The following is a 22,049-nucleotide window of genomic DNA, read 5'->3' as shown; positions in this document are numbered from 1 at the left end:
AAACGTAGAAAATCCATACAGTTGACACCACACTGCCCTGGCAGATACAGAATTAACAGTGATACTGTAAAGGATTGGAAAAGCCTAAGCAATTTCATAAAGTGATTGAATGTAAAAGATAACGTATTTTCAAATATAACTGAGGCCAGAATACGGATGCTCACCTTCTGCAACTTCAACTAATGCCAGTACTCAGATGTGAGGAGAAAGGACTATTTTTATTCCTCTAAAGGAATCTATCAACCCTTCAGGCTTGGTCAACCATTAAGTATTCAGCAGTCTGATTTATTTTGGTTTTGTAGTAGATAATAATTTATCACCTACTATCACTTCAATTTTTACTGTCATTTACATTCAGTCCAGGAACAATAATATTGATTTCCCCTGCTGTATTTTTAATTGTATGCAATAAAATATTTTCCAGACACTCATCTTCTTTCCTGAGGAGTCTCTGTCACAGATTACAGACTTCTGATACCTGTTAGTTTCCCTACAGAACTTTCTGTAATGCCAGGGAGGGAGTGAAGAAAACACCATACCCCCATACGATCATTGTAATCTGTTTCATACTCAAAGAGTAAAGCTCTTAATACAAAACTTTGGTGAAATTTACCTCAAGCAAGGCAGTAAGAAGCCTTCAGAGAGAGAGTGTTACTTCAGTGGGTAGCACAGAATCCTAGGACTTGAGAGATTTGGGCTAACACAATAAAGCTGAACAAAGAGTTATAACTCAGCAATAGTTTAAGGGTGATGCATAGGCATGCTGCAGTAGACAGCAATAGTTTCCAATACTACACAGGCGAGACCACTTTGGTCATTGGTACAACTGCAGAATCAAGAGGAAATACTGTGAGACCCAAGAGGAATAGATGAAGCCAGAATGACAAAAGGACATTGATGAATTAATGCTTCATAGCATAGAATTGTAACCATTGGGAGGAGATGAATCCTGGGAAAAATCTTCAGGGCAGCAGTAGCTGCTTAAGTTAAAACAAGAATATTTTTTACAAAACTAAACTAAAAAATTAAGATATCATGATGTGCCGAGAAAAGACAGTTGATGGGATCCAAGAAAATCCAGAGGGAAAAAAATAAAGGAAAGAAGAAGAAACAAGACTGGAAAGAGAAAATAAGATCTTGCTGTATGATGCTTAGTTAGTAAGGAGAGTGGCCTCTGATCAGCCAAGTACAGAAAGCGAGTGTAATTATCCCTCTAAGTCCCCTTAGTCCTTTAGGTGTAATGGTTAACCTTGAAACTTCAAGGGTTTTTTTATTACTCCCTCTAGGTCTCAGGTGCTAGACAAATAGTTTGAACCACAGAAGTAATCACAAAAATACTACAAAATAAATCTGCAAAATACCAGTCTATGAGACCTTCATACAAACAAGCATTTGAATAATTTTTCTTTTTTAGAGTACACAAATATGGCACCTCGTGGAAAGCTTATTAAATGATCTACAAAGTATTTAATTCTGTTGATCAAATTTTGAATTGATATAAAGTCTTTTAAAACACCTTTTTTTTTTGGCGGGGGATGGGGGGCAAAAATCTATTCACAAATAGCTTGGGAATTTTTTCTCTTGCTCAAAATTCCCATATAGGATCAAAGTCCTACCTAGAAAAAAACACAAACAAAACTAGAGTGAACACACAGATGCACGCACACTCCAGCTTTGTCTGGTTTAGTTACAGAAGAAAGATTAAATGAACACACAGCAAGTAAAAATACTGCTGTGGTTTTCCTCAGCTTACCACTATCAACAAAACAGGTGGAAGTTTTACCGGCTTCCCACTGATCTCAGTTTAAGCATCAGCTCCCACCAGTAAGCAAACGTCAAAGACAAACGTTATATGCTTTGCTGATGATCATTTAACATAAAGCAGGCAACTCATGCAGCAGAAGAACTGTTTTACAGTACAGAAAACTATTAATACTACATTACACACAAAAAAAACAAAGTATCAGAGCATTGCAGAAAGGAGTTTGTTAAGCGTGGGGATGAAAAGAAGGATTAAGACTTCAAAGGAAACCCAAGTAATTGACAGGCTTGGGAAAAAACTCAGCTCTAAGAAAATTAGCTTTGTAACAGAAAAATTCTCGTGGTTTCCATAAAGCAGTAAAATAGATATTATCATATTAACAAGATCATATTACAACAGCTAGGGGCAACAACAGAGAGCAGGAACCTCATCGGAAAAGCTTTATTTAGGGTCAAGATTCTTCTAGATGATCACCCATCAGCTGCTGCAGTAACTAATTAAAAATCTGGACAAAGAATTAAAAATTTTGAGAGCAGAACCGTTGAAAGTTACCAAACACCAGATATTGATTCAGAAACAAACCAAATGACTCCAGAATTTGGAAATACATAAGTAATCCAATTAGAGTGCTTACATCATTTTTTCTTGTAGACAGCCATTAAGATGTGAGTTTAAAAACAGCTGTGTGATCAATGCTATGGCTATGTGCCAGAGCGTACTACTTGTTTCATAAAAATTATGAGCAGATGAAAATCTCATTTAGTAAAGATTATTCTTTTTCACTTGGTAATGATAGTTTGGTATTTTCCTTTCCTCTCTGAAAGATAAGTATTTTTTTAAAGTGGTTACCTGCAAGCTAACAAATTGACTTATGAATTTGTCTAAGCAAAAGCTGTAGGATGAGACTTATTAAAAAAAGACCAATATTTTGCATATGTCTTCATTATACAGAAGTAATGCCTAACTATAAGGTGTCATCCTCTGAAAAAAAAGTTCACAAAAAATCCACATAATTCCAAATATTTCATAAAGTTGATGCAGATTGCACTTGTGATTGATGCTAAATAAGCTGTTTGAAAGGATATTTGAAAGCACTCTTTGACGTGAGGAAATGGCCTCAAGTTGCACCAGGGGAGGTTTAGACTAGATATTTAGGAAAAATTTCTTTACTGAGAGAGTGGTCAAGCATTGGAACAGGCTGCCCAGGGAGGTAGTGGAGTCACCATCACTGGAAGTATTCAAAAAACATGTGGATGTGGCACTTCAGGACATGGTTTAGGGGGCATGGTGGTGTTGGGTTGATGGTTGGACTTGATGATCTTGAAGTTCTTTTCCAACCTTAATGATTCTGTGATTCTGTGATATGAGTGTTTCAAAACCTAATTATTATTTGTAAGATACTATAAAAGCTTTGTATATCTCATACTATGTGTTTGCTGATGCTGGAATAGAACTAAGTTATAAAGAATTTAACTGTTAAAGGCAAATCCCACTAAAAACTTTAATTTTGTAACAGTGAGAAGCGAGATAGAAAGTAAATCTTCCCCAGCTCAAGATGTGATTGACAAAAATGAATCAAATTTGGGTCACTGATAGCAAGCAAAACACAGAAACTGTGGTAAACATGAAGCAACACCATTTCATAGCCATAAATTGCCACTAAATAAACCCAACTCACTTGGACCTGGAGCCTTTTGAAGGTCCCATTTACACAGGTCCACTACAAAAACACATGATAAGAATGACTGAACGATATTAGCCCAGCTGGATTTTCCCAGGGAAGAAGAAAAACACAGACTCTAACAGTCTTATTTTAAGAACAGAAGTTGAGCTGTAACCAAATACTCAAAGTTTTTTACCAAAGAAGGAAACTAAGGCAGCTAAGCTACCAATATAGCAACTTTTTTTCAAGAAGCCATTTAAATGTGTTACTGAGGCTCTGGAAGCACACCCCCCCGACCACCTGACTCTGTGAAGGAATCAGGCTCCCAGAGAAGGGCTTGAGTAAGACTTTTCCAATATTTTTGTCATCGGCAGTGTGTCTGTCCAGCTGAGCAGCCGGCTTTCTCATAGAAAAAGTCACAAAAAGATGTATTTATCGAAGAACAAAAAGTTGTATATTTGAGAAATCCATAGACGCTCATTCAAGTGACCCACAAGGAGCTTGAGGCACAAAGATTCGCTGCTCTGTCAACTACATTAAGCTCCAACAGTGCTCTTGGAGAGCAGATACCAAACAGGAGAGACAGCCTTTCAGGACAATGAATATTTTAAGTACTAAATATATGTTTAAATATTTTGTTTAAATATTAAATATATGTTTAAACCCCTTCCTTGGCAACTGAGACTTTTCTGAAAATGAATCTACCCAGAAAATGTACTAATAGTACAGGAAAAGGAGACATTAAAGGTTATCCTCAAATTTCCCAAATTCCAAAGTTATCCCCCAGAAGAGGTACACACACTAAGGATCCTCTCCACGGAATGTTAGTGCAAGCCAGGTCTGCTCCTTAGACATATGAGACAGTACAGAACTACCTGATAACTCATTCTTGAAGTTCCTGCGAAATTCAAGGAACTGGCAGGCAGAATAAAACTCAGAAATTGAAGTTATATACCCTGAACTTCCCATTAAACTTTACAAGCACGGATACAAAGCAAAGCAAACACTGGCATAGAGAATTACAGCAACAAACTCCAGTAAAGTTTCCGTCTTGTATCTTCCCTCACGCACATCTATCGCAGTGTCCCCACCTAGGAGCAGCTATCCATGCCTACTCACTCTGTCTGCATCTGTAAAACTGTTCAGGTAATACTCTCTGGACCTCAAGCCAACTGGCACAGCACTGCTCATGTGCATAAGGCTGCTCTCTCTTGACCCCAAAACACGGTGGTACCATCCAAATGCTTAGTAAGCAGTTACTGACCTGTGCTAACCCCAGACTGTGCCCAGGCACTGCCTGTGAGAATGATAGCTGGCTCCTACTAAAACTGTGCTTGAGACCATGCTAACTAATTAGCTGCACAGCCTACTGTATGGCAATATTTATGTTAATTAAGGTCCTTATTAATACTGTTGTTACTATTACCATAATACTATGTTCTACCTCAGTGCAGAGCTGAGGATGTAATGGCATTTTGTAAAAAACTAAACGAGCCTCACAGTACCCATTCACAGAAGGACGTGGGTTTTATCCAATTTACAAACTAGGAGACTGTGAGATCAAAAGCCTATATAATTTACTTCTCTTCAATGCAATGCTAATAAAGAGCCAAGAATAAGGGATGGGACTCCTGATTCTTATTGATCATATTTAGCTGCTGGACTACTATCTATGATGTTAAATTATTCATCTTTTCTCACAGGGAAGGCAGGCATGCACTCACAAGAAAAGCTGTGTGCAAGAAAAAGGGTTATCAAAGTATTCACACACTCTTTCAAAAAGAGTTAGCTACCTGACAGAAATATGCTGCTGTAACACGTTTTCATGTGTAGGTAGCAATTCCTCTCCTCTACATCCCAGGGCTGGGATCCTGCATGGCAAAAACTGAACTGCTCAGTATAATGTAAAAGACAGGCCTCATTAACTCTTGGACATCTTCTCATTTCTTGGCCATAAATCCTATTACCTTGTATTACAAACTGCCATAAAACTCACAGATAAAAGATAATTTATGCTCAGTGTACAGAAGCTAATGTTTCTGTACTCCTGAGAAGCACACTACCAGAAAATGAGAAAGTATGTATGTGAAACCTTAAGCCATTCGTATTGAGCATGGCTAGCATGATAAACATGACTCTAAGGGCATAATGGTCTTCAGCCAGAGCATATTCTAATGGTAATTGATATTACCAAAATTTCAAGCATAAAATGTATGGACTGTTGCATGAAATATTCTGCTTATAAAGAGTGATTACTCCTTATTAAGAATTCAGGCTTTCCTCCCTCCCCCCACTACAGAAAGAAGTATGATGTCTGTTCAGTACAAAGATAATTTTTATTTCTTTTTTTCTTTTTAAGTTTCCAATCATCACACTAGAAAATGCTTCAGAGCAAGCATCACCTCCTGGAATTCCTACACATCTCCCTATTTCCGACTCCTATCCTAATTAGTGTTGCATGGCACACAAAAACTAACAACCCTTGGAGCTGGCAAAAATCAAAGGCAGATCAGTCTCTTATTTGCTTTTTCTCTGAAGCAATTTAAAATCTTCAGACTTTGGCACTGATTTTAATTGTGCTGATTATCTGCTCAAAGGAATATTTTGCTTTAGTGAAGACTGAGCAGACGATGCGTTAAATTTAGGCTGTTTGTCATTAGTTTTCCTTTCCCATTCAGACGAGAGAAAATCTTCCATTGTCAACTTACAACTTCTGTAGTTACAGACTATGTTCTCATTGCTTGGGCCCTTCCATAGGTACTCCTCATTTCCTGCCTCCTTTCTTTTCTTAAATACTTGTTTGTAATTTGACGTATATTGGAATTCATTTATCTAAACTTATAACCTACAGTGTATACCTAGATCTCAGCCTACCAGCCAATCTCTCCATAGAGACCATGGAGACAGACATTTATGGGCCGTAATTCTTCCTATCTTATTTTCTCTTCTCTACTTCTCGGCATAGTGCATCCTTACGGGTCAGAAATGAGTACGAAACAACTCACTTCCTTTTAGTTTTCTTCATTTTCCAAGCCAAAACATTTTCCCCAGTATACTTCAAAAACTTGCACTGTCTGTCTGACTATTTCCCAAGAGATGCCTCAGTACTCAAAGTGTCAACTACCCTTACATTCAGTACTTGGATAATTTTATTGGCTGATGAAAAAAGGCTTTGTTTACCTGGTCCTCCTTGCTTGGTAGTCTGCAGTGGATTCCAAATCAGGCACTGTCCTTGCTGTCTTCCTCTGAAGACTTTTAGCAAGTCTATAAGCCTGTTTCCTACAACACTCTGGACATTTACAAGTGTGCTAAATATTGATATATTTATTCTGCTGTACCCCTCTATATCAACATTGTAATAATGTGAAATAACTCTGTTTCAAAGCAATTATTTAATAGATTTTATGGTTACTTAGATACCTACTCATACAGTCCTCCTCTTAGTTTCTGCATTAGTAACTAAAAATTTAACAGCTTGACTTGTTATTCCCCCTTGTATCCTTCCTAGGGCTGTTATGGGATTACCAGTTTCTTCAGTCTATCCAAATATTTTAGTCTCTGCCCAGGTACCCATGACAGAGGACCAATATTAGTCTCCCGTTATAGCAAGTGGAGGGCTAATGTTATTTTGAAGCAAAAACTTGGTTATATTTCTCTCACACATTTTACACAAATAATCCAATAAAGATCAGATTCTTCTTCTTCAGGAGAGAAAGGTTTCAGATCTACAGTATAAACAGAAAAAGCAAGATGCTTTTAACTTCATCATTGCATTAGCATTTGAATGTCAAAACCTTGCTTCATTTGTTGCACAGCTTCCAGACTTGCATTTCAAAAAGTCAGTGGGTCTCCCACTGTGTTCACCTCCCTCCTACCTTGATTTTAAATTGCAAACGGGAGAGGGGGAAAAGAGAGAATGCCATGATTGTGGCTGTTTACAACAGAAAAATAACACGCTGAACTCCATACAAAAAAAAGAGTACTTCCAAGCTTAGGAGTCTTGTTTCTTTCTGTGCATAAACTACTCACTTGATTTTTATCCAAACTATGCAGGATTAATGTTATTATCTGGAGGTACCATGACAGTTGACTGAAGATGCTGACAGTAACAAGTTTAAAACAACAATGAAAAGCAATTTTATGTCAAAGTTAGCATTAAGATTGTTTAAATGGCCTACCCCCTATATCTGTCAGTTACTGGCCATGCAGACTGACAGCCAGGAATGGCTGAAAAAAATAATATTCTGTGGAACTCTTCTCATCAACAAAAAAGTATTGAGTGCTTCTTGTACAGCATTATTAAAAACAGAACAAAAAGAAGTTTCCAGCAAGCCCAAACAATTAGCAACGTCCCATTTCTATTTAAATGCACAGATCATGAATTTTTTCAAGTTACAAAGGGTTTAATTATTCATTGAAGAGTCTTCTGAAAGCAACCTTAGGCATGGCATTTTAAAACCACTTATGGAAAAGAGGAATGAAGAGAATTAAAAGTCTTTCCAGTCCAAGTAAGTGTTTGGTAAGCTACATTGGGAATTCTCCATCTTATTTCAGTTTTTCAATATGTTCTTCGAAATATCCTAAGATTAATTTACAGTGGGCAGTGAAGTACCGCACCCACAGGTCAATCACAAGTGAGTTACTCCTCATTGTCAGATTTTAACCACAGTTATCCTTTAGACCTTTCCCCCCTCGCTCTGCTGCCTCTAACCGTTTAGCTGTGCAACTAATGATCACAGTCATTCCTCGTCACACTGGCAAATGAGCTCCTGTGTCTGCTACCTTTCCTGCTTCAAAGTTATTAATGCAGCATCTGCCCCATGGATTTAAATCTATGATCTCACAGAACCTTATTAATGCTTTTCTCAAATTACAATGAGGCACGTGTGGTGCAGGGTTTTGTCTAATTTATCTGTGAATGTTATTTATTTTAATAAGCTTTCCAAGGTAAAAGAGGAAAGTTAGTTAAACTTCTAGAAACCCTGACATCAGGAAAATATATTTCCAAACAAGTAAATGAATCACTGTTAGAGACGACTCTTTGATACTTAGATTTGCCTTGAGTTTAAATCTTAGAAGCAGAAGCCCAGCAAGATCTTTTGTGTGTGCTGTTTTTGAATCAATAAATGGAAAAACAGACCTGAAAACCCACAAAAATAACACATTCTAAATAAACTTCCTCAATCCTAGCTGGATTCCCATCGTAATGAACTGTACCACTCAGACCACATAAGAGGTCTGCCTGATGTGTTTGTCAGGAACTCCCTCATATCTTCCTCTTACAGCTTTCTTTTGTTTCTCGTACTGCAGACATTCTTATTGCTACTCAACATGCAAAAGGGCTGTGTGCTAAATTTAAACTTACTGGAATCTAATTAAAAAAATTTAAAACTTTTTTTTTCATTTATAATAAAAATCCTATATTTACTCAGATTCAGTTTTCATACCTTCTGAATTTCTGCGATCCTCCCCTTTTAAACAAATCTATTCTGAACAAATTAAACACAATCTTTTCCGAGGCAGGAATGCAGAGCCCATCATGTGCTGTCCACTTCCCTGCAATATATTTTATATTTAGGCTCTGACCCTACAGAATACAATTAAGAAAATGAGCATTTAATGGTGCAAAACCTACAGGGTCAGGGTGGATGGAAGGTCAATTTTATTCTGAAGTAACTTTTCACAACACTTACAGGTTGAAGCAGGTAAATCAGCGAGCACTCCTGGATTACTATCACTGGAAAAGGAGTGATATTTGTTGCATGAAAAAGCGTTTCCACTGATGCCATTGTTTGGTCAAAGCGTCCTCCAAGTCCGCCCAAAGTCACAATCACATCAATCTAAAAGATAAAACAAAAACAGTCACCAAGAAAACTTTCAGGCATGATCTCTAGACCCTGAAAATCTACAACAAAATCACTTTGGGGGAAAAAAAAGGAAAAAAAAAAACTACTGACTATACAAAAGCAAATGTGACACACAGTTATTTACTCCCATTACTGATAAATAACATTATGTGATTTTTGAGGCTGAGTATTAAAGCTCAGTAAATTCATGGCAAAAGTGGTACTTTTAAAAAAGACATAACCGTTCTCCCCAAAATACGGACCAGTCTTTGCAGGTACTTATCCGTCTGTCCTGAATGCATGGAGCCTAAGATATATCACTCCACATCTAAGCCCTTCAGCTAAGTGTGGTATATCAGAGCCTTAGTGTCTTTCATCCCCAGACCTTAACATCATTTCAGTATTATCCGCAGAGTGAATAAAGGAAATTTCAAGTTAGGGACATTGTACGTCGTTCTCATTCCTGCCACACAGCATTTTAACGGCTGGCTCCATTAAAGATCAAAAGTACTATTGAAGTAGGAGGTTTCACCCCAAGTGACTGGCACATCATCTCCCAGCTGTCAGGGACAGGAACAGGCGCGCTCTCCTGTCCCAGCCCCAGTCCCGCAGAGTACTGCCCGACCCCTTGTAATAGGCCACGGAGTCTGACTGCTGTTGCTCAATCCTCTCGCACTCCGTGAAGACTCTGAACACTTTATTTCCTATGAGCAGAAAGGGAGTATTTAGAAGCCTTGGGTAAGAGCTTTCGGGTCTTCAGATAAAAGGTCACTGAGTGCAAAGTATTATTATTATTACTTCCATAATGTGGATCAGTTATGTTCAGTAATTGTATTTTAAAAAGCTACCACTGAGTAATTCATATCCAGAGTCCTAACACATTGCAGCTCTGAAGTCTTTAGAAGCTACCTTGACAATGGCCATCTGGTGAAGGTTCCAACTTTATAGGGCTCAAGTCTATGGCTACTGTGATTACATGAAGTTTTACTCAACCCAGGAGCCACATAATGGTGCTCTGTGTATCTGGAATGATGTATTAATAGCATCAGCTTCTGTTTTTATTACCAGGGCTAGGGCTTTACGATTCTGTTGAATATTGGTTTGCATGAAAATTAAGCTCTTCTCTTTTTGAAGAATGATACCATCTTTCTCATCACCATCAGGAAAGTACTTGAAAAGCCAGACTGGATCAATAGAACATATTATATTAGCAGCAAACACTGAAACTAAAAAACTGTTCTTGTACTACACACAGCATGTATTTTCTGTGCAGATTACAGATCACACAGACCTAACATACAACAAATAGAATATGAATGGTTGGAAAAACGTATCCCTAAATAGGAGACAAAAGAGCAAAAGCTAACGGCTAAACCATAATACATTTCCCCTTTTATTGATTCCAGTGTAGAAACAAACTGCTTTTGTTCGACTGGTGATGACTATGATTTGAAAAGGTGGATCAATTATCTAAAAATACTACTACTAAAAAGACCTATCAGTAAAAATGCCCACCACCCCAATGGAGGCCATGGCGAAATTGTGCTACATTAACTGGAACCCCAGTGAAATTAAGGTGACTTTGCAAAGGATCAGTAATCCACATACATGTTGCTCTTCTTGTGAGCAATGGGCCTGAAGCTTAAATATTAGCCTAGCATCTTCAGATGCTGAGCAACTACTGTGTAGTTTCTTGGTATATATGTCTCACCATACATGAACTTATTTCGGCTCTGATGTTTTCTACAGTTTAAAAGGTAAGAACGATTGAAACACAGAGTTGCCTCTGACTTCTAATTAAAATGATGCAATACCATTCTGAATGTGTCTTCTTTCCCTTGTAAAAACGTCAGTATGTCAGCCAAATTCTGCTCTGTTATTCACACATGTGTACTTATTGTGAAGTACAGGACCTATCTGAAACAATGAAGTGCTCACTGACTGCATCTTTCTGTGATAGGGATTGCCAGACTACTGCAAGTTGAAGAAAACCATAACAATTTCTGTATTTTAAAGAATGACAGAAGTGATCCTGAAATCCTATTCCTTATTCAATAGCAACAGTGATTTTGTGGATTGATGCCCAAAAAGTAAGAAAATAAAACCAATCCACCATGGAGTAGGTCTGTTGAAAAGGCATTCATAGAACAGATTTGGGGTTGTGGCATGTTGGGAGAAGGCTAATAAAGATATCTGAAAAGGGAATGTAGCTATTGTTTAGGGTTTGCATGGATTGTGAAAATGAAAAATACAAGTATGTGACAGGTACGCAAACAAACCCAGCTGGAGTATGAGAGGAGCAGGCAGACAGAAAAGCTAAAATTCTGCACTTCTGTGATGGCTGCAAGTCCTGCCTTTCACTGGATAGTCTCAGCAGCAAGTGACAGGCATCCAGACTTTGCAGGACTTTTAAAGCCTCTATTTGAAGGTCTAGGTATACACACTTTGTTTATTTAGCAAAAACACAGAGAGGCTAAGTCCAACAAAAACCTTGAGAATCCTTTCATCCTAAAGCTATCACCTCTGTTAAAAAAATACAAAACAAAAATCACAAGCTAAAAAACCAATCACTTCCTTCCCTACAATCACGGCTCCTCTCGCTCTGCCAAGCACTTAAGAAAATGGATGTGCCATGAAAGCACATACACAACTTTTGGTCATTCCAGAACCTAAGACAAAGTGAATATCAAAGCACAGGGCATTTATATATTCCCACACTACAGACGGGAAAGGCCATTCATTTTTCTACTATGATTTCCTGTATAACACAGGCTACAGAATTATACTGTTACTGCTAATCAGCCCAGCAGGTAGCATTTGACCAACACACTGTAATTCAATTGAAATGCCCATGCTTCACTTAAATGTCCTGTCACCAGTCCCCTTACACAACTTGTTTTCACACAGCGCCATTCATTTCCTGAAAAAAGGATAAAAAGTCCTAAATAACTACAAAGAAAAGCTTAGACCACTGCAGGCACAGTGTAGAGGGCACCGTATTCTCTTAGACTATCTCTTACCTGACTTAAACATATTGCACAGCACCTTTAAAGGCGAGTCAGCTTTAATTTAGAAAGAGTTGAAGATCTAAGGGTGGAATTTAGTCATCTTTAAATGATACACTTCTACATTAGTATCTCCTGAAAGAGTTTTAGAAGTCACTACCAAGCAGTAGGGCAGTTAAAAGGAGAAGGGAAGCATAAAGAAAGAGTTCGTACTGGCAGTTCAGGGATGTACTTCTTCCTTCTCCCCTAAGCTGTAACTTAGAGGGTGCAGTTAGGGGAGCCGAGGCTGCCACCATGTCAGAAGGAAGTTGCTCAGGTTCCCGCTTCCACTCTCACAGAGACTATTGAAATGGACAACTGCTGTAAACTGTTTGCAGGCTTGCTAAACACAGTCTTTCTGTGAAAACTGGTCCAGCTGACACTCTTCTTTCCTGGTATGCATGGGTTAAATACAAAGAAGATTTTCACTATATGATTGAGGAACACATACTTAAAGAGAAAGGTGAAAGGACAGAAGCTGGGAACTGCCTGGGGTGGGTGAGAAAAGTGCAGTATCTAGCTTTGCAATGTCAACATCGCCATGATGGCCAAGAGCGAAGTCCAAGGCTTGAACTGACAGCAAAGGATGCCCATTCTTTTCAAAACTGTGCTCGTTACCTCTAATAAGAAAACCTCTCCCCGGGGTATGGCTGGGGCTCTGGATAGACAACTCAAAGGACTTTCTTCCACATGAGCTCAGTTTCAGCCAGACAACTTGCAAACAAACATGCCTAAGTCTCAGAGAGGTGGGTAGGTGAAAGAGAACACATTTACTGACGACAACCAGTAGCACTAAATGAACCGCGAAAAAGACCTCCCCTAAAAGAAAACGGGAAGGCAACAGTAATCACGATGTTATAAAAGCTCCGGAGCCATGAATAAACCTCCCTCCCTCTGAGACCATGGAGTCCATCCACTGCTAATACCTAAGCTATTTCTATGCCAATTACAGGTCAGATATTGTATCTGATTTGAACATAGCTTCCTTTTATCACCGTCTCACTTCACGGTTGTCTTTTCACCTTTCACAGCCTTTCTTAATTTACTACCATTCATAAGCTGATTCCTTTAATCTAAAATTTTGGATGAATATGATATAGAGAATAAAATTATTGTAGTAACATGCATAGTATGTTGAACTATATTATACACAGAGATACATATATATTGAAGTATATTATATGCTAGCAAGCAAACAATTAAGTAGTAGTTTGAATGCTACATTTATTATTGGTTTATCACTTTGACACTTCATCAACTTTGACCAGTTTACAAGAAAATATTTTTTTTAAATTTAAGGCAATTTTGTCAACTCAGGATGGGGTTTGAAAATCCAGATATATCCTTTCTGCTGTCTGCATCAGCCTCAGTACTGAAGACTTGAAAACACAGCAAACACTTTGCTTGACAACAAATAAGCCAGAGTAGATTACAGCTCATTTGCCCATAGCTGTATTAGAGCTCTTGTGCTGACCAGATCACAGTCATTTTTTTTCTATCATTCACAAAATTGCAATGTAAATTTAATGAACTATTAAAATCCCACAACCCAATGCTGAATACATAGCAAGATATTATAAATTTTAGTTGATTATACTGGCTCTCTAGCTCAGTGTTTTACTTAAAAGGTATGGCATCCATTTCCTACAGGAATGATATGCCCAGCCACACAGCAGCACCTGAACTTTGCTCAGGTAGAATCCTCTTTACTCTAGCCGGAATTTGCTCATTGCTTCAGCCACCTGACTCTTCATGGGAACAAGAGCTCTCAGCCGAAGGCTGCTATTCTGTCTGTGTACCTGAGATGATAACCTTCAATCAGCTTTGTTGTCACCTCACTGATTCCACTAATCTTTATAGGATATTGTTCCAGCTCCTTCACAAAGCATTTCTTGCTCTTTGTGTTCATTTTCTTACATGTTACCCAAGTGCTTTCTCTAGTTGTAACCCATGCTATTTCAAGTAAGAGGTTAATTTTTTTCTGCTAATGACAATAAGCATGTAAATAGATTGCATTTGTCTGCTTAAAACAAGCAGCATCTGTGATAGCAAGATGAAAAAGGGAAAGCTACTATCAAAATCCAGTCATAGATTTGAGTATTTTAATCTTGGTTCTACTATTGACTTGTGTTTACATCTCTGGTCAAATGACTTGATCTCATTTCAGTGCCTTGGCTTTGCTCATTCCTGCAGGTAAATGGAACGTTTGAGGTTGTATATAACATCATCTGGCATAAATTTTGCGGAACATAAACTTCATAACCATAGACTTTATTCTTTCTTACTTACAGGAACCTAATCTACAAAATCTGCGTGAACTGCTGGACCCCAAGCAATCTGAATTTGACCGCTTGCTCTAGTGCTGAATATGTATGACCTTGATCAAACAGTACTCCTTGTGCCTCAGGTAGAGCAGGGACAGCAATAACTCCCACTCTGATACTGCCGGTCAGCTGGAGTGCAGCTCTGTGAGATCAGGGTCATTGGAGTTCCTTATTGCCTCAAATTTTCTGGGTGAAGGGCTTGTCCCTACTCCAGACTGTTACCATGCTGTTGTGAGTAGGCAAAAGTGCACTAAAACTCTTAGAACAATCTGTTCACCGAGGCTTTGGAGGAAAATGTGTGCTGGTTTTGACTCTGACACATTTATTCTGTGCATGAACAAGGATTCCAGGACTATCAATCACGTGTCTTCTGAAAAATCATAAAATCTTCTCGTCTCTTAAAACAGTATGAAAAGACATTCACAAGCATCAGGCTAACCTTTCTGTTCCCACAGCTGAACCACTGTAATCCACAGCATGTACTACGGTATCACGCCCACGGAAACGTAAAACCAACCACTGTAAACTACCATATCCCTAAGAAAACGAGCCCTGGATTTGTATTAGCAGCAATGCAAGAGGCCCTCAAAAGATTATGTTAAAATGGTCTAGAAAATCTCTTTAACGATCTCATATCCACTTGCATCTAGTGCCAAAAGCTGTGTTTGGCACATGCTGTGTTTTTAATCTCTTTGTATACTGCCTCCAGGAGTAAAAAAAGGAAAAACAAACTAACTAAAAATTCCCATCAGTGAACAACTCAAGGGAGGAAAAAAAAGTGATCTTATCTTCTTCAAGAGAATCTGTTTGTTGTGAGCTTTCTTTTTCACATTTCACTTAATTCTGGCTGTCAGTCTTTACTGAAGTAGCCTTCCTTTCCCTCCCTGCACCACGCTTCCATGTTGTCACAAGATCAGCAGGAATACAACTACAACCCACCGTTTCCCTGCCAGGAGGACCCCCACCCCGCCGTGCTGATGCCTGTCGTCCCACACTCCTCAATTAGAGCCAGCCTGCAGCCTTGTGCTGAAGGTTAACCCAGTCCCGCAGGGTCAGCAGGTGGGCACTGTACAGGGAAGAGGCTCTTTGCTGAGAAGATTCTTCCTAAAAGCCTCCATTATTCCCTCAAAGGGATCCAGATCATGATCCATATCAGGCATCCTGGACTGTGGCTCCTGCAGCAGCATGCTGGCAGAGATAGTTTTGCACAGTTCCTCCTACTCAGGACCTGATGGATCAGTGAATTTAAGGAACTTAAGTCAAACAATGTCACAGCTAAATATAAATAAATAAAACCTTTCCTGCTAAATTCACATGTTCCCTGCAATGCCGAGGCAACACGAGGTTATCAAACCAGGCTGCTTGCTTATGCTGTCACACAAAGAATTTATGCAGGATCCATGTAAGTCCTGAAAATCCCAGGCAAAAGTCTACCTGCAAGCCCACAAACAGGAGATAAATCCCAGGACACACATCAATGAGAGTGTGTGCGCCTTTGCACACCTCCATGAGCCCTGACAGCTTCTCTTTGATTTCCTTTACAGTGGGTTAACCTTTGGCTGGCAGCCAGGCACCCACGCCAGCCACTCTCTCGCTGCCCTCCTCAACAGGACAGGCGAGAGAAATAAGATGAAAAAGCTCATGGGTTGAGACAAGGACAGGGAGATCATTAACTACCAATTACCATCACCGGCAAAACAGACTCGACTTGCGGAAAATTAATTTCATTTATTGCCAATTAAAAATCAAGTTAGAGAGGGACAAAAAAGACAAAACTAAAACCACCTTTCCACCACCCCTCTTTTTCCCAGGCCCAACTTCACTCCTTCAATCCTGACCCCTCTATCTCCCCCCTCTCCTGGGCGGTGCAGGGGAGTGGGGGCTGTAGTCAGTCCACACCAGCTCCTCCCTGCCTCTCCTTCCTTCTCATGCTGCTCCCCTGCTGTAGCGTGGGGTCCTCTCCCTGGGGTTACAGTCCTGCAGGAACAAACTGCTCCAGCATGGGTCCGCCACAGGCTGTAGCTCCTGCCAGGAGCCTGCTCCTGCGTGGGCTCCTCTCCGCAGGCTGCAGCTTCCTTCAGGGCACATCCACCTGCTTTGGCATGGGGCCCTCCACCGGCTGCAGCGCGGATATCTGCCCCGCCGTCGTTGTCCATAAGCTGCAGGGTAGATACCTGCCCCGGCGCGGGCGCTCCGCAGGCCGCGGCTCCCTCCGGAGACACCCACCCGCTCCGGCGGGGCTCTGCAGGGGAACCGCTGCGGGGGGGCGGCCGGAGCCCCTCCTCCCGCTCTGCCCTCGGGGCTGGCGGGGCTGTTTCTCACACCGCTCCCCGCACCCCTCGCGCCGGGCCGGGCCTTGCCCCGTCTCAGCTGCGCCTTCCTCGAGGCCGAGGGGCTGAGCCGTGCCCTGCGGTGGGGCCGCTGGGGCCGGCGTGGGGCAGCCCGGCCTCTCCGCACAGGGACCCCCGCAGCCCCCCGCCAGCAGCTGGGCACACAAACCCGGATACAAGTCCCTACTTCAGCCTAACTAATAGCCCTCATCGCTTAACTCGTTATTACTAGCTTCTCTGGACGGCTGACATGAACGTAAGACGGGTCTCTCTCGGCCACAAAGCCCCCTCTCCTTTCCCACCACACCTTCCTCTGCTTTTGTTTCAGCTCCCGTCCCGCCTGGGACGCTTGGCAAGCCTATAAAGGAGGCTAAACAACCCTGTGGCATTTCAAGGCAATGGGGTAGATTTTCTGCAGAGAAGAGTCACTATACGAAATGCTCCGCCGGCAGCCTACAGGTGCTTATACCCAGATGAAGGGAGAAAGGCGACTTCAGCACTGTGAGAGGTGAGATCTTTTCGTCTGTCTTCCAAAACCAGATACGTCTTTTCTTTAATCTTCTGCCTATTTTTATTTCCATTCTGTCACGTTAAATTTAGGTATCAAATTTTAAGGAAAGAATTATAGCTTTTTAAGGGAAAATATTCCAGACAAAATACAGAAAAAAAAATTTAAATCTCCATTTTCATTAAAGGGTGATGCTATTTTTTTTTACTTCATCTGAGTAAGAGTTAATGGCTGAGGCGCTTTCCCTGTGTATCTTAATATTTAGCAATGAAGTCTGCATAAAAGACGCCACCAATAATGCAGAGCTGTAGGGCATCCTCACTCTCCCGCAGCAGCATCGCAGAGGAGATAATGGTGAAAAAGGCATTTATGCCTAACTAGGACGAGACGTTAGCTCTGCTATTTAGAAACTTTAAACTCGGGTTCACGCAGGTCTGAAGATCTCCCGATAGCTCCCAACAGAACAGTAATATTTTCAGCTGGTCTGAACATTAATCTTCATGACGAACAAGGGGATAATAGCCTGTCCTATTATACTCAAGGGACAGATATAAGACCTGAAACTAAAGACGGAAAATTTTTCCTGTGTCTCTTAGGCCCTATTCTGTGACTGGTTCCTCTTTTGAGTGATTTCACTGAATACTTGGGTAGTACAGAATTATTTTTTTTTCCCATGCCAGTGCAGATTTGCAGAAAGAAGCCTTGAATTTATATATTTGTTTCTAAGAGGCTGGAGGTATTCTTATACTGAAGGAAGTAGGTTAGGATCTTGGATGCCAATTTTCCTTTTCAGAATAGGTTCAGTATTTATAGCAGGTAAGCTAAACATAGCCTGAATAATGTCAGCTTACACCCGTTAAAGAATCCATTTTATTTTTCTGCATTGTCCTCTAGACCATATAAATTTAGCCATGCACTTCAAAAGAAATGAAGCATGATTTCTTAAACTGGATGTACTTGTGCAGCTGTAAACATTTTATGCTCACATTTAATTTGCACAAAATATTGAACTTTAATTGTTCAGTGCTTAGTTGCTCAGTTGTTTAAAAGGGAAGCATGATGGGTTCTTTATGCAAGTTGAAGAGACCATCCCCCAAGCCTCCTCCTTAGCAGTGACAAAGTCAAATTAAAAGGTAGCTCATTAAAAAAAGAACAGCATGAGCATCAGTACTAGCAAAGCCTGGTTGCCAGTGTGGCTGTGCTATGAAGACCCTTCAATCCCCACCTCTACTGAGCTTGTGCTACTGCCTTTTTTACAGACGGAATACTGCAAGGGCTATTCAAGTATTACAAGGCTGCCTCACTTTCACAATGTTTGTGACGAGTTAATTTACTGTAAGCCCCTCTATCCCTTCTTGAACACCGCTGGTGTCAGCCAAGAGGTCCAGAGTTAAAGGTCAGGGAAATTAAAAGGATTACAGATGACAGTGAGGCCTCAGGACTATGGGTTAAACCATATCTATGTAGCACCAGCCACACACTTCTATTTTACAACAGTCAATACCTTCCTCTCCCCTCCACCCCCAGTACTCCTTTCTAGGCAAGGAAAAGCAGAAAGAGAAAGACCTACCACAGCTTCAAAAGATTTGATGAATATTACAATTTCACTGTTTCTCTTGACTGGTCAAAGGCCATACAATTTTACAAAAAGGGGGAAAATGTCATGGGGAAACAAAAACAAAACCAAAACTGGTCAGGAAGTGTTCTTATATGCACTACTTAGGTTAAATAAGTTTCCTTGAACAGGATAAAAAAAGAAGCCACAGAAAAAGGTTAATTTGTTGATTCACCTACTGCTTGAAGGACCACATCACTGCAGTTTATGAAGTTATGAAACTGTTCTCTCTTAAAACCAGTGTTTCTACATTCACAGGTGTGGAAAACTGCTAAAGATTTTTATGAAAATATCTCACCAATAGCCAAAAACCTGTCATTTATTCTTGACAAGCTTCTCAATTTAGTAGGAAGAAATCACATCTGAGATGTAAAAAATGCCCCAACTATTATAATCTGCAGTTAAAATTTGCTGTACCAGCACAATTTTCATAATATGCTTAATTATAAACTTACACCCCATTAACTAACCAGAATTTCATAAAAATACTCATAACTTACAGAAGATTTCATAATGTCACAGTATTCATGTGTCAAGCAGAAAAAAAATAAACTAAATTATTGATGAAAATCTCAGGCAACAAACTGAACTCTCAGTACTTGAACTGCACAGAAATTCCTGGTGTCAAAACCTATGGCTGTTCAAGATTTCCTGCTCCAACATCCACCTCCAAGACTGTCAGTGTAAGTACGACAGTTTTTTGAGTGTCAGTGTAGCCCAACTACTTTCCCAGCATGGAGGCAGTTGCATCAGCAGTAGCTACCATAGAATCATAGAAACTTTGGGTCAAAAGGGACCTTCTAAGGTCATCTAGTCCATCCCCATGCAATGAGCAGGGACATCTTCAAGTAGACCAGGTTGCTCAGCGCCCCATCCAACTTGACCTTGAATGCTTCCAGGGATGGGGCATCTACCACCTCTCTGGGCAACCCCTGCCAGTGTTTTACCATCAGGGAAGCTGTGCTCCTGTAATGCAGAAGGGGCTGCAGGTGGGGGGAGAATCACCTCTCCTACCAATAGTTATAAACAGGGCAAAATTGGTGGTTACAAAGGGAACAGTAAATTGCCTGTAGTAACCTCACGTTTTCTGTTTCAAATATATTTAGCCTTTGACTAAGTTCAGAGAACAGTAGCTGGCTTCCTTATTAGCTTACACAGTCTTGCTAATGAGCATATTCTTGATCTCTCCTGTACCCTGAACTGCCTAAATAAATGGAATTTTTTCTGCTTGTTCTTCCCCTCCCCAAAGCTTGATATAGGGTTTATCTTTTTTAAACAAACAAACAAACAAAAATCAGTGCATTCTCCAGAAATCCCACTCTGCTTCTGCCTTTTTTCTGTAAATTACCTTCATAGACCAAATAGAAGCCCCAGTAGAGTACACAAAGAATTACGTAAGAAAATTTCTCAGTCTGTGATGCATTGTGTTCTTGCAGACACCCACTCTGCATAAAATTATTCAAACACATAGGTATTCAGTGTGTCTTGATGCCCACAGCTATAGTGGAACAGGCAGACAGGCTGCTTCCTTCACATGAAATTAGGGTGTTTCTCTTTGGGAACTGGCAAGTTCTGATATCCTGTATTACAAGAAATGTACTTTGCCATACGTTTACAATGGGAAGCCTTAAAATAATTTAATTCAACAGTAGGAAAGATGGGCTAGACACTGCATTCCTGGAAGGTGAAATTGGACCTTAGAGTCAAAACAGCACTAAAGGATATGTCTGTACACCCTACAGGAGGGATTTACTCCTATTGAAATGTATTGTGAAATTCCACATTTTAGAAGTGGGAATTAACAGGAAACCTTTTCATTACATGTATTTAACTTCTGCTAAAATATGTCTAATTTGCATTTTCTATTCTCCTTCTGTGAGGCATTAAGAAGAAAAATTCAAAACTCAGGGCCACCAAAACTGAACAGGTTCATTCTTAATCCTGCTTCCTATATGGAATTTGGAGATAGAGCCACAAACTTCAGGGTCCTTGTAAAAGACACACCAGCTCCGTGCCAGCTTTGGTATCTTCCAGACTGCCTCTCCCCCTGTTTATGGTATTTAGTTACTTCCCTGTTCCAAAATCCTGGTAATGGCCTGTCCTCATTCCTAGGCTTTAACTTAAAAAGCCATTTCTGCTACTTTTCTGGGTCTCCCAAAGTTTTCAGAAATGAAAACAAGTAATGATACGGCATGAAATTACTAACTACCAACGTGAGCAGCAAAATTACGATTCAGTCAGGAACTGAAGCCGATACATTTACTGTTACAAAAATGTCATGTCATCAGGAATAACCTCAACTGATAGATAAAACCAAAGCTAAGACAAACGGAGACTGGGACTTGCAATAATTACACCCTTTCTACATGGGACTGCTCTTTATGTACAAAACTATTAAAGTATTTTCTGATTTTCATTTTTGAGTATTTTCTGTTTTTCCTTCAGGGTTTTTTTCTTCATGTAAAGACAATACAGAGAGTGCTTAATAGGCTGTTTGAACACTGCATAGCTGAAGGTAGTTGTCCTGGTTTCAGCCAGGATAGAGCTGGTTTTCTTCACAGAAGCCAGTGTGAGACTGTGTTTTGGATTTGGGATGAGAAACTGTTGATAATGTGCTGATGTTTTGGGTTGTTGCTTAGCAGTCAAGGACAGTCCAGCTTCTTGTGCTGCCCTGCCAGCGAGCAGGCTGGGGGTGCACGGGGAGCTGGGAGGGGACACAGCCGGGACAGCTGACCCAGACTGGCCAAAGAGATATTCCCTGCCATCCGACGTCATGCCCAGTACATAAACTGGAGTTGGCCGGGGGGCGGAAATCACTGCTCGGGGACAGGCTGTCGATCACTGGGTGGTGAGCAATTGCTGTATTGGGCATCACTTGTTCTTGTACATTCCTTTGTTGGTATTATCATTGTTGTCTCCTTCTTTCTTTCTGTCCTATTAAACCGTGTTTATCTCAA

The 22,049-nt window shown here is 40.3% G+C and overlaps 1 protein-coding gene across 1 annotated transcript in view; it reads right to left on the bottom strand.

Moving 5' to 3' along the window:
* The window catches only part of TPK1 (thiamin pyrophosphokinase 1), a gene marked incomplete at its 3' end in the record, with an annotated part of 330,774 nt that overhangs the window by 106,588 nt on the left and 202,137 nt on the right, over window positions 1-22,049 (bottom strand). Inside the window, exon 6 of the mRNA XM_082015628.1 lies at window positions 9,119-9,265. Coding sequence (XP_081871754.1) covers window positions 9,119-9,265 — 147 coding nt within the window. The remainder of the gene's footprint in view (window positions 1-9,118; window positions 9,266-22,049) is intronic.

The sequence above is a fragment of the Phaethon aethereus genome, assembly GCF_964289735.1.
Source record: "Phaethon aethereus genome assembly, chromosome: 2".
Lineage (NCBI taxonomy): Eukaryota > Metazoa > Chordata > Aves > Phaethontiformes > Phaethontidae > Phaethon > Phaethon aethereus.
Note: the sequence above shows the minus strand (reverse complement) of the source record. Positions and strands in the feature narration are given on the sequence as shown.